The sequence below is a fragment of the Siniperca chuatsi genome, linkage group LG4 (assembly GCF_020085105.1).
Source record: "Siniperca chuatsi isolate FFG_IHB_CAS linkage group LG4, ASM2008510v1, whole genome shotgun sequence".
NCBI lineage: Eukaryota > Metazoa > Chordata > Actinopteri > Centrarchiformes > Sinipercidae > Siniperca > Siniperca chuatsi.
In genome coordinates, this window is record NC_058045.1 from 3,884,949 (window position 1) to 3,898,255 (window position 13,307).

The following is a 13,307-nucleotide window of genomic DNA, read 5'->3' on the forward strand; positions in this document are numbered from 1 at the left end:
CATGTTCACCATCTTCATTTAGCATGTTAGCATGCTAACATGTGCTAATTAGCACTAAACATAAACTACAGCTAAGGTTGATGGGAATGTCATTGGCTTTTGACCATATACACCTGTAAAACTAAAGTATTTAGAAAATGAAAATTTTGACCAGATGGTGGGACTGGATGAAAAGTTAAGGGATAATTAAAGTTATTACAATTCATTATGAGGGGAACATGAATGTGTATACCAAATTTAATTGCAGCCCACCCAACAGCTTTTGAAACATTTCACTCAAAGCCATGTCAACCTCATGACTTTTCCTCTAGCGCCACACTTGAAAAATCAGGGGAACTCCAAAGTCTGTACGATTCGTCCTCTGGGGACCATAAATGTTTGTACAAAATTTCATGGCAATCCATCCAGTGGTTCTTGAGATATTTCAGTCATGCCGGCAGCATGGCTAGAAAAGGAAAACCTTGAATAGATTACAATAAACAGACAAAACAATCTATGTGAAAAATATTTATTAATCGGTGAGTTCAAATATGACTAAAAAGTCATGGCTGTGCACCACATCAGAACAAAACACATTATGAATGCTGACACATATTATAGTGCCAAAAAGAACAATAGAAGCTGTCAAGGCAGTAAAGTGCAGGCAAAAGAGTCCATATCTCAAACTGTCAGGACATATTGCACATACAGACAGTAGTGGTGCTGTTGCAGGTTATATTCAGCTTTTAAAGGGCAGATAGATAATTAAAGTTCATTAAATCTGATGGTTGAAATGTTGATTAATAAGACAGGCATGAGCTTGGGTGGAGTCCACTGCATTTACAGAGTCTGACAGGATGTTACTCACAGGAAACTGTGACTAATATCATACATTCACATCATAGGCACTTAGAAATGGAAAAAGGCCCAGAATAAACCACAGAAAACAAAAATGCACTGTATCATGAGGTACGTTTTGTGTGTTTTTCATATCTTCTGTGTTTTAATGTAACACACATTTTCACTGTCTTTACTCCTCTGTTCACTGTATTTATTTATTTGTTTTATGTGGCAAACTCCACCCATCCAGTACAGTATGTAGCAATAAGCAGCTTAAAACAAACCCCCCAAAACTTTGGTCACTTATGAAACATATTAATTAGATCTTGTTCAAAGTAATGTCTAATATGAGACTTCTACTGCTTTTGAGCCAAAGCTGTGCGCCTTTTTTAGGCAGGCCAAAAGTTGACCTACTTTTTATTGAAAAGTGAAAAGTCCTTTGGTCCATTTGTTTGGTAAGTGCATAAATTGAGAGTCCACAACTGGATTTCTTATTTAATACACTTACTGTTATATTTGTGTCCCATTTACACAATCTCTTCTCTCCTTTCTGTTGAAAGTGTTTAGAAACACAGTTTGACCCAGCTCTCTCCTGAAAAGCCCTTCAGTCATGTATAGGTTTTCAGTACCTAGTGTCCTGGATTGTACAATTCTAAAATGACCTTTTCTGTGGTAATAACCAGAGTTAACAGCAGCATTTACGGAATTAAACTGCCTGACCATCCTCATGCTATGGCAGTGGACGCATTATAGTAATAACCGGTGTTACCTGCTGGTTTTAAGGTACTGTGGAGCAATACATGGAATGGGACAAGCTGACCTGGATCAGTACAATGTGTGGAGTACAATGTTAACACTACTTTGTATAAAGTGCCCATATTTCCATTCAACAACACAGAAAGGAGTGTTCGAAAAACGTCATTAAATCAAAGATAACAATTTCTGTCTGTGTTTTTATAACCCTTAAACCCCTTTGATGGAAACAAACAAGATCACATTAAATCATATTAAGGAAATTAGAAGCACAGTTTGAATGAACAGGAGAGATGTTATGTTGAGCCTTAACAACAGCTGGAAATCACCACTGTAAACCATAAATCATGTTATACTGCTGCTTTCAGAGGTAGCTCATGAGAAGCCAGAAACCAAATCTGTTGCAGATTCACATTTATATTAAGGCACTTCAATCTGGTCGTGAACTTCTGAAAGATTTTTCAAATAGGTAACCATAATACTCTTCAATATATAACTGATGTGGGTCATCAGGTATATTTTTAAATATATTATGGTTATGGTTTTAAGGCTTCAGACAATGTGTCCTTTACACTGATCATTTTCCAGTTTTTATAATGATTTAATTTATACTAGATGTTTAATTTGTATGTAAGCCGATTTATGAATATTTGAGTATCTAGGAACGTTTTCAGTAGTAATTCATGTAGAAAAATACACTTTTCTTTCTACACGCACGTCAAAGGTCACCCTGCTCTATCACCCTACTGTCCAGACTCAAGAAGCAGCAGCTGCCAAAAACCAGCAGAGGGTGAACTCATGTTACACTGGAGGTTAACCGAGAACAAGAGGAAGGAACTATTTACCATGGGGTCATATTACATTTTCCAGTATTATTATCTTATGTGAGTTTCAATTTACAACCTGGTGTACCCACTTGTACTTGGCCTGCCTTTTCTAATCCATTTTGTGATTTCCTACATTTCCCAGAATTACTTACTGAACTGTAAGGCCATTAGTACTGAAGTAGAGCACATACAGAAGGCTGAGTATGTGTTTTTGTAGTTTTTGGTCTATTATTTTGTCTCGAGACATCTATGTATGTTACCCACTGAGTGTTACCCTTCTGCTCTGCAGGCAGGAGTTCATGTCCTGGTGCCTGCTCCTCTGGCAGGCCGGCCGGGTCTTCTCCCAGTGGCAGATGGCGTTGGTGTAATCGACTATGACCTTGTCCATCCAGGTGAGGGGCTGAGGGAACAGCACGGCTCCCTCAAAGAAGCCAAGGTGGCCTCCATGTTGAGTCAGGGCAAACATCACATTGGGCATCTTTTCTACAGATGGAAGGAGAGGTAAGATGATTGACTGTCTTTTGTTTTTTACTCAGTAGTATTTACTATTTAAGTATGGCTAACACCTAATTTAGTGCCAGCCTATTCATCCTTCCAAACAGCTGTTGACACAAATATCTGTAACAGGAAAAAAATGTTGGGGCTGGTTTGGGTTGTCTGTGTACCAGCCATATAAACTACTGAATCAGAGCCAAACATGACATTAGTTCATGTTTAAGTTTCAGTTCACCAACTAAATCCATCAGCCTCCAGACAAACACATATTTGTATATTCACATATTCACTCAAGTGTACAGTATGGCAGAAACACTGGCACAGAACTGAAGAAACTTTCTGGGTGAAGTCAAGAATCTAAAACAAGTCCTTGACTTAGCCCTTCTGGATATACAATTACTTCATAGAGTTGGTATGGCAAACTTGTTAGCGTACACCAGAGTAACCGCTAACTGCTGCTAACTGTAGCTGCCATTAGTTAGATAGCTCAGTTAGCCGTGCAGCTAGCAGTCCTATTGCTCACTGACTCTGCCCGGACTGGGAGTTCGGAGAACCGGGGAGTGTTGGTCTTTACACCGCTAGCACAAGAGCTTTGGACCACCAGGAGGAGGAGGTTTTCAGGTCCGGGGTGGGGGGGATATACTATTACTTCATAGAGTTGATATGGTAAACTTGTTAGCGTACAGTTATTTACACATGCAAGATTACAGAGCAAAATTTTCATTCATTTGGAGTCATGTTTCTGGCCACACGATGAATGTAAGTCCCATATTCTCTCTCCTTTCATCTCTGTTTTGCTCTCCCCAAACTCCCAAGGGTAATATCTATCTATCTCAGCTGCTAAATGCTCCAATATGTTCACCAGAGAGTCGTCAACTGTGTCTGTCTCCTGTTTGGTGCTGAGCAGGTAGTGTACAGACACAATGTACACAATCGCACAAACAGAAAGTGCTGGTTAAGACTGTACAGCAGAAACATGTTGAGTGTAACTGCTGAATAATGATAATGTTCATTATTTTTCATAACTGAGAAGTTGTAACTTTTTGCACTTCATTGTGTCACTTTGGTTTTTCTGGTCAAGCATCTCCAGCCATTTGGTAATTAAAGGCATCCTGATCTTGTCAATGTGAAGGTAAATAATTAAACTCTCCTGCTTTGTGGAGGTATCGTTAAAATGACTGTGAGGTCAGTGGCCAAGATGCTCGGTTTCCACACAGAAATACGCCTTTTCCTTTCTGTTACGCTACACCACCTGCACATTTACTCCTGTTTATGTGTGTGTGCGCACCTACAAACAGACATGCCATTAAAGGTGCAATATGTAAGAATTGGCCACCTATCAGAGTTCATACTCCAAACAAATAGAGGGCAGCATAGTTAGCTCAGTGCAGCTAGCGGTCCTATTGCTCGCTGACTCTGCCCGGACTGGGAGTTCAGAGCACCGGGGAGTGTTGCTGTTTACACCACTAGCACAGGAGCTTTGGACCGCCAGGAGGAGGAGGTTTTCAGGCCTGGGGCGGGGGGGACCCAGCGCCGGAATGGGCACGAGAACTGGAGCTGGGCGAGCAGGCAAGTGAACCAGGCTTAGCAGCCTCCCAGTGAAGTGAACACGGCCGGACCGGGACTGAACACAGCAGCGATGGAGGCCAGTTTGAGGACAGGGAATATAGTACCAAGGTGATTTACAGCGGCTCCGACCAGGACTCTGACTCCGGAGACAATGAAGACACAGCAGATTCAGGAGAGGCGCGATGTGGGAGAGGAGCGAGAGGGAGAGGTCGGGCATAAATCAGTGCCCACCTCTGGAGGCCTGAGCAGGACTTACGGCAGGGTCAGCCCCGGGGTGCCAGGAGCCAAACCCGGCAAAGAAAACCACCTCGGTGTTGTGGGACTGAGGGCAGATGCTACAGTGACTCACTATCGCATCTTGAGGTACAAAGTGGTATTACGAGACAGGATAGGGCGAGGCTAGCTGGTTAGTATGCTAACTTTAATAGATATCTCTGCAACACAATACATAGACGTCTTTGACATAACGACATAACTGTGATTTCTTCACATTCTGTTGATAATTTTAGTTAATTTTTGAATGTTTTAAACCTAAATTCGTACATATAGCTCCTTTAAAGTGTGTGTTTGTAGGCGCACACACACACAAAATGTATTCCTTGAAGTAGAGGACAAGTTTAGAATTACACATTAGTCATTACACACAGATTTACACACACAGGTGCCAGTGCATATGATCTACTGAGGCAAGACCAAGCAGCGCACACACACACACACACACACACACACACACACACACACACACACTGCTCTATATATATAATCCAACAGCACAGGCAGATCACATGGCCCTTAAAAATTCAACAAGACTGTCTGTGCTGGGTGATGTTGAGCAGATAGCTGTGACAAGACTCTATGAACACTTAAGACTCCGGCTCCAGTGTCCAGCTACAGAGGAAGGACAACGGACTAATTTGCTCTACACTAGTCTGAGTTTTTATCACTATGAGGACAGTGTTTTACTGTTGTAGTCATCGTTCTCTAGGAAACTATTCAAAACAAACAAAACATGAGTCGTTATAGCAACAGTTTAGTTAACCCTCCACACTTTGCTGCATAATTAGATGTGTAGAGGAGATCGTACTTCCATGTGACTGTTTTTATAAGGTGTGAATGATTATGTTGTTATCATAAGTGGATGTACATTATTGTTATATTATATGTTGCTTTAATGTGTGACCTATTTTCTGATTGGTTCACTAAGGCAGTTTTAAAAGTTTCTTTACATACTTTGTCTCTAATCATGAGACCATGATGAAGGCTTTTCTATCAAAATATGTTGTTTTTTTATATACCAATGAAGATGACTTAGTGACAAGAATTAGCCAAATTAATTAAAAAAATATATTTTGTCTCAAACTGAGTCAGAGTTTTCTTTCCACTACAGCCAATAATACTGAAAATGTACTGTGTTCACTCATTACAGGCCTACTTAAATCCATTTGGATAAAACGCATGATATATAGATATTGCTGATATTACTCTACATCATGACTAATGCAATATATTATAGCTAATGACACCATTGCATAATACCCCACATAATTCTAATTATCTACTATTGATGAATGTATCTTGTCTATTAATACAAACCTGCGAGTGTGCGTGGAATAGCCAGTAGTGACTGATGAATCAGTGGGTCATCTGAGGAGTTTACCAGGAGGAGAGGAACAGTGACCTGGAGATGAATCAACAGTTTATTTCTGAATTACTTTGTAAGGCCTGGTCACACACTGCTTCTGTAAAGAACAGCAGGAGTAGTAATAGTAGTAGTATAAGTAGAAGATGTTAAAGTAGTGGGTTGGTCACTGCAGTACTGCAGCTGTAGAAGCAATAGTAGCCTACTATAGTGGTACCAGTAATAGTAGAAACAGTGATAGTAGAAATAATGGTATTAGAAGCAGTAGTAGGTCAGGTAACTTCAGCTGTAGCAGTAGTAAAAGCAGTATTTGTATTTATTTAACTCACTCATTCATAAAAGGAATAGTTTGACATTTTGGGATCTATGCTTTTTAACCGTCTTCCAAGATTTCGAGAGAAAATTGATACCACTCTCGTGTCTGTGCTTTAAGTGCAGAGCTAGAGCTGGCAGGTGATTAGTTTAGCTTAGCATCAAGGCTGAAGACTGCCTGGCTTAAGATGACAATTTGTGGTTTTAGGGGCGCTACAGGGGTAGTAAGGTTGCAGGGCAACAAGCAGAGACACTGTACAGAAATACTGGGGCAATGGATACATTTTTTTAAAATTTCTTTTCTTTTAAATAAACAATGTGTTAACTAGTGAGCACTAGAGGTGCTGGTATGTAGTTTTCTTTAGCTTTGGACAGAGCCAGGCTAGCTCTTTGCCCCTTGCTTCCAGTATTTATGCTAAGCAATGCTAATTGCCCTCCAGTTCCAGCTCCATAATTAACGCAAAGAGAAAATGAGAGTGGTATCAATCTTCTCATCTAACTCCCAATGAGAATGCAAAAAGGCAGTTTCCCCAAAATTTCAAACTACTCCTGTAACTTTAACCAGGTGAGTTACCTGAGAACTCCCTGGTTAAGAGACAGGATGTCAAACCTGCAGTTACAGTAGTAATAGTAAGCACATTCTAGTAGTAGTGTAGTAATAGTAAGCAGTAGCATTAGCAAGAGTAGCAAGAGTAATATTAGGCTTAGCACCATTAGTAGTCCTGATAGTTGTAATAGTAGAGAAGTACTACTAGTAAAAAGTAGTATCAGTGGATGTAAAAGCAGTAGTAGTAGTATTAATATTAGCGGTATATCAAAGTAAACCAAACTGTCATATCTATCAAGCTTTCTGTACAAATATCTACACACTTCACTCACATTGTGGATGTAGTGCACACAGCTCTCCTTCTCATAGTACTCCTTCAAGGAACTGTAGCCGTGAAATTTTCTGCAGTACAAATCATGTGATAACATCAGTGACAGAGATAAGAGCTGTGGACTTTGGAGCAGCCATTATCAGCCGAATCAAAGTCAAAATCCACCCAAACTTCACCTCATGATGCTGTCATCGATTTGCATCAGAGATGTGGCTGCGAACAGTCTGCTCATGTCTGCGTCACCAATGTTGCTGGAGTTCATTCCAATCAAACTGCTCCTGTTGAACAATACAATAAAGGTATTTAGTCATCAGGGCAGGAAGCTAAATCTTTGTTTGCCCGTCTGACAATGTCAGATAATGCGGTAACTCCAAATCATGGCCGATGGAATTCACACTATTTGCCTAATTTTTGATTGATTTCTTGTCTATATGAGACCAACAGTCAAGAAAAAATTGCCTCCTATGGATGTTTATCTTGGTGTGTTGTCACCAACTTTCTTTCTGCAGAAATCCACTGCAACAATTAATGTAGAGAAACAACTCAATACATCTGAAAGAAAGCAAGATCCAAGCTTTACTTGCCTTACTTTATTGTTGCTTTCTGACAATGTGTGTATATATGATGAATGACACTTGTATGTAACTGTTCATCTGTAACTGCAGAAACTGTTGTTGTGTTTCTCCACCTGTGTGACAGGATGAGCTTCTTCATTTTGTCCGCCAACACAAAGTTGTAGAGCCTCCGGCACTGATCCCACTGAAGGAATGTTTCCTGGGCCCTACACACACACATAAAGGAAAAATAAAAAAACAAGACACGTTGAAGACACTGTAGCTTCACCAAAAAAATGTATGATAACATATATGTATTAATCTATGCAATTTTATTCAGATCCAGTCCTGGTTCTGTTAATTTGTTTATCCTTAATTCTACCAACCTGAGGGCGCTGTAACCCTGACAGACGGTGACACAGCAAAGCACTCGGTCCTGGTTCAGTCTGTTCTCACCCAGGAACTTACAGACGATGTTTCCCCCTAGACTGAAGCCCACAACCACCAGCATCGTCTCGGGAAAAGCTTGTTTGATGTAGCCCACCATGGCCGCAAACTCCCAGGTACAACCTGAATGAAAGAGAGACACTTAAAACTGTGTAGTAGTGATAAATACTTAAGTATGACATTAGATAAGACAGCTTATTAATTTGATAAATCTATGTTTTTATTTAAAGGCTCTGATACTGCCGCCCCCTTCTAGTGAAGATCTTCTAGACCTCCCCTATTTATTGTCTCTACACAAGTCATAAAACATGAAAATTAGCTTTCCTCAGTGTGTTGCTATGTTGCAACTTTTACTGCATTCTTGACAGGACTGAAACCTCTGTTTTGTTTCATTTTGCTTTGCTTTGTTTTGCTTCCCCTAATTTTGGTATCCCTCATTTTGTTTCTCAGGAATCAGATTTGATTTGCCAAATGCTCGAACATCACAGGATGACACAATATCAAAGCTCTTGTTTGTCCATGTCTTGTTTCTTTACAAACCCTTGGTTCTTGTGCAATTAGGCAGCATCAGTTTAATAAACCTTGTCTTTAAATAAAGACAATGAAGTGAACTTCCCCGCTATGGATTAGACTACAGTGTATGATCATAAATACGTGGTATTCCCTCATTACCGTAGGTGAACATGCGCGGCGAGGTGAGCTCCATGTTGGGTAGGGCTCCCAGGTGGTTGAGGACAGCACAGCGGTAACCCTGACGCTGGGAGTGATCCACAAAGGTCCGAATGTAGTTCTTCTCGCTATGGTTACCGATCCCAGGGCAGATTACCATGGTAATGTCATCTGACACACACACACACACACACACACACACACACACACAGACAGACAAACAAACAAGAGGGACATGCACAAACATACAAAGTTGAGTCATGTGTGGGCCTAAAAGTGGATGTCATGAGTGTGTGTGTGTGTGTGTATTTGTCTGTTGATTTAATTGGATGCTGAAATGCATGGCATTTTCGCTCTCGGGAGTTCATTATTGGTCTTCGAGCATGCTGTAGTATGAGCTGCTTGTTACATGAGGCTGATGTACTCACGAGCCAAACAAGCACATAAAACTCAGGAAGAAAGACAAGCAAATACAAAACAGTTTAACAAAACAATAATTATTGAAACTTTAAAAGTATGACAGAAGATCAGTAGTTGTGTTATTAAAGCCTAAACATACAGTAAATCCAAAGCTGGCTGCTTTGGTGCTTTACCAGATATACTAGTATTTGCTTCTCACCTCCTGTACTGTGGTCTTCAAGTGCTTCAAATAGGTCAAAGGTCGCTGTGGCCCCGTCCTGCATTGGGAGGAACTTGCGGACCCCGCAGGGCGTTGGAGTGTTGACACGTCCCATCTTGCCATACAGGACCGTCTGGAGATGACCACTCTTACCCCACAGCAATGGAGGAATGTACCTGAAGAGAAGGACGAGCTCCATATTAGATAACACAGCCATAACATCTACCCTGAAGATGATTCAGCACAGTCTTAGCAAAGATTATCACACTACAGACAAGCACACACACCACTCCAACCATAGGAGGTGGCAGACAAATCTACAGGCAGCGTCAGTCATTTAACTGACCAACCCAGCCAGCGGAGATGGATTTGAACTCTGAGCTAGAGAAGATTGCTTATTTGTTGTTGGCATTTTCACATCACCAAATCATGTACCTCTAGACAATTTACTCCCATGTACTTGGAAATGTGATGAGTGGGTCTCAAGCCAACAAGATTTAGCATAACTTTAAAATGATGTACTGTCTTAAGTCCTGTTCTATTACAAGCAGCTGTGGTTTGTTTGCCGTAAAGAGAAAAAACTGGGCATTAACCTTAGCTTTAGCATTAACTTTATTAAACACATTGCTGAGTACATGAACAAATACAGATGCTCCCACTCGGAACAGAATGTTCAAGAGAGAAGAAATGCTTTACAAGTTCCTGTCTCCAGGTCAAGTCTAAGTCATTAATGTCATGTCAAGCCCACGGTTATCACGTCTACATTTTTCTAAATGACTCAGATGTCAGATGTTCTATTATTTCTTTTCACAGCAGTCTTAAAAAGCCATGTAAGTGAACCTCACAGTATGTAGTCTTCTTCGATCTCTTCTATCGTGAAAATCTCACTCCCAGGCACTATGACTTACCCCCCTTCTGTCAGTGGTCTACTTGTAGAATTATATCATTAACTAACCAGATTATCAGGTAGAAATTAAGATAATGCCGAGATGTGACACCCATATCTCAGGTGATCAAGATCCAAATTACCACTGAAGAAGTCCTCCAAAGTTCCAAGTCTTTAAAACTGTGACTAGATAATAATAAACACTCACTCTTTGGTCAGCATCGGGCAGGATTTGAGCAGGTAGCGGCTTAGTGGTGTGTCCTGGTAGGTGATCTCTGGTGCTGCCGTGGGACTCTTCAGGTTCAGACAGCGGACAATGACGTAGAGGACAGTTGCCACTGCTGCCAGCATCACGCCATCAAACATGGCGGGCAGCTCCGTGCCGAAGGTGTGCATGTCACCGTCCTCGAGGGCGGTGGTCATCATGGGCACAGGAGAGGACCTATGCACAGCGTGTTAGGAAAGCATTCAACTTATTTAGAACTTGCAGGAGGTGTAATGTTATTTAGACAGTAATATGACTCTGTTAGAATGATCTTATTTACTGAGATTGAAAAATTACTAATGAAAATAGAATTAGACCAATATATACTGTATATCAATTTCCCCTTGATGGCCTTGGCCTTTTATTAAATATAAGATAAATATCATATATCAAAGCCAAACTGGTTATCTATTCCTGCTATTTTGTAGATTACTACCTGACAAAATCTAAATATATCTATATAATTTGTTCATTTTTATTAATTTCTGACTGTTAATCTAGTGCTGTAAGTTACTACATGGGCAAAACAAAGGAGGGAACATACTCTACTCATTGCCTTTTTCTTAAATCTCTTGAAGTTCTTTAGGGCGCTACCAGCTGCTACCAGCCAGAAGCAAAACCCTACTGAATTCACAAATCAGTAGGGCGAGCATTCACAAGTTCTCTTACACACACAGATGTTTCGGGCTCTGCCGTAATCAACTTCATGTGCTGTAGTTATTCTCTTTAGAGAGCTGCTAGCCCTGAAAAACTGTCTGTAGGCTGTCTGCTGTCAGTGTGGGTTTTTACTTTCTCATGTTGGTCTGAACACTGTGTCAGACTCTCTGATCCTGCAAACAGACAGTCTGCAGCAGACCTGCAACATCCGGTACAAAATATTGGCTCTTGGCACAAAACATCAGGTATTGGATGCTTCTGTTTAAAAGTACGGATACTGATATTGACCATCGGTAACTCTATATAATATTGATCAATTCCTTGTGGACACTTTGCATGATAGTATTAACCAGCAGAAATGCCCTCTGCCCATTCATTTAAACAGTTTCTACCTACCTTGTTGTCTGACTTTGGAGAAATTACAGTGGTTGTGGTCCCTCCCTTGTGAACCCAAAGTCTGATGATGCTCATTCAGTGCTGGAAAACACACAGTTAGGCCTACTTATAACAACTTACTGGATTCAGTGCCTCAGGAAAAACATAAACAAACAAAGAAAAGGCTGCATCAAAAAAAAGCATCATGTCATTTGCTGTTATAGGCCTACTACACTGACATGCATTTATAATGCAAGAACGTCAAAACCGGAACAAAACAAAAAAACTAGAGTAGGATTGAACAGAAGAGAACAAACAGCTAGCTGTGTTTCGGTCAGTTTAAATAAGAGCCACCATAAGTCCCAACAAGTGTCCCCGGTCTCACTTTCTTGCACTCTTTTGTTTTGTCACTCAGGTAAAACTATCCCTAAAGGGTGTCGAGGTGAAGCTGAAGGCTTCAGTAAACACAATCACAACACGGACATTACATAAAGTACATAATACTTTTTTTTAGAAGTATACAGAGAACATTTCCGTTCTTACCATCGTGCTTTTAGGAGTCTGTCCGGGTTCTGGTCGGATCCAACAGGTTGAGCTACGTCTCTACCGTCTGTTTACAGCACAGGAGCTGACTGACCAGCGGGGAATGCATGATGCATTCAAGTGCTCTTTATAAACTCCGATTTTTAGACATGCAAGTTGTAAATATAGCTAACAATAAAAATAACACGTTTGAGCTTATTCTTTGCATGACTTTAGCTGTTAAATCTTCGTCACATACATAAATAGGTTATCATAGCTTATGTATAAATTCAATCCACTTGTTTTGAGTCATGGCCTGTTTGAGCTTGTATGTATGTATGTATGTATGTATGTAAAATTCCATATCACGGGAAGGCAGCATAGCAAACAGCGGTGTAGTTTACTTCCTACTACTAACTCATTTACAGTAACAACATGCTGTGGTGTCATTGGGCAGATCCACGTCCGCCTGTTGTAAGACCATTTTAGGCTTACATTTTGTAACGACACACAGATGTCACACAAATATAATTTAAATATAAAATATTGGCATAATCTCCCACAGCTATTAAGCCAACATCAATGGTATTATATAGCTGATTAAGTTCACATAAACTTATATAAAGTTAGATAAACAGAAAGAGCTATATATAAATATCATAGTTAGGAGTATATATGATACCACAAGATATTAAAAACATAGTTAGGATGACTTTTTTATGAACAACAACAGCAACTGATTCCTTATTTGGTTATTTATGGTTAAAGGGGGGTTTAGTTCCTATGAACAAAATTAGAGAAGTAATTAATGTCACTTCAGTTTTCAGTGATCAGACCCTCTTTCACTGAGTATTTTAACCAAGGGAGGGCGCCATCCACTAATGGGAAACAGTATGATGAGTGGTACTTAATATTCATTCATAGTGACCTAATATATTTTTTTACTGATATTTATGTAGTATCATTATAAAATTGATTATATGCTTATTGTAATGTAAATATAATATATATTTATTTTAAT

General features: G+C 40.1%; 1 protein-coding gene across 2 annotated transcripts; it reads right to left on the reverse strand.

The window, feature by feature from the left end:
- Positions 1 to 492: 492 nt before the first annotated feature.
- On the reverse strand, positions 493 to 12,463 carry LOC122874612 (monoacylglycerol lipase ABHD2-like). Of its 2 annotated transcripts, XM_044192691.1 has the most exons (11): positions 12,308 to 12,463; positions 11,786 to 11,866; positions 10,676 to 10,909; positions 9,582 to 9,757; positions 8,966 to 9,133; positions 8,233 to 8,416; positions 7,981 to 8,073; positions 7,469 to 7,570; positions 7,294 to 7,363; positions 6,057 to 6,141; positions 493 to 2,882 (listed from the first exon to the last, which is right to left on the reverse strand). In XM_044192691.1, exons 3-11 carry the CDS (start codon positions 10,891 to 10,893, stop codon positions 2,656 to 2,658), a joined length of 1,323 nt encoding a protein of 440 aa, XP_044048626.1. In that variant the 5' UTR covers positions 10,894 to 10,909; positions 11,786 to 11,866; positions 12,308 to 12,463; the 3' UTR covers positions 493 to 2,655. The 2 variants fall into 2 exon arrangements, with proteins under 2 accessions (XP_044048626.1, XP_044048627.1); XM_044192692.1 differs by lacking the exon at positions 11,786 to 11,866 and having other exon boundaries at positions 12,308 to 12,417.
- Between the last annotated feature and the right edge of the window lie 844 nt (positions 12,464 to 13,307).

Excerpts from the sequence above, each read along its gene's own strand:
- LOC122874612 (XM_044192691.1), bottom strand. The coding sequence starts at position 10,893 with ATGATGACCACCGCCCTCGAGGACGGTGACATGCACACCTTCGGCACG. Across the intron at positions 7,364-7,468 it reads ATCGATGACAGCATCATGAG|AAAATTTCACGGCTACAGTT; the intron begins GTGAAGTTTGGG and ends TTTGTACTGCAG. Across the intron at positions 6,142-7,293 it reads GTGTGCACTACATCCACAAT|GTCACTGTTCCTCTCCTCCT; the intron begins GTGAGTGAAGTG and ends ATTCATCTCCAG.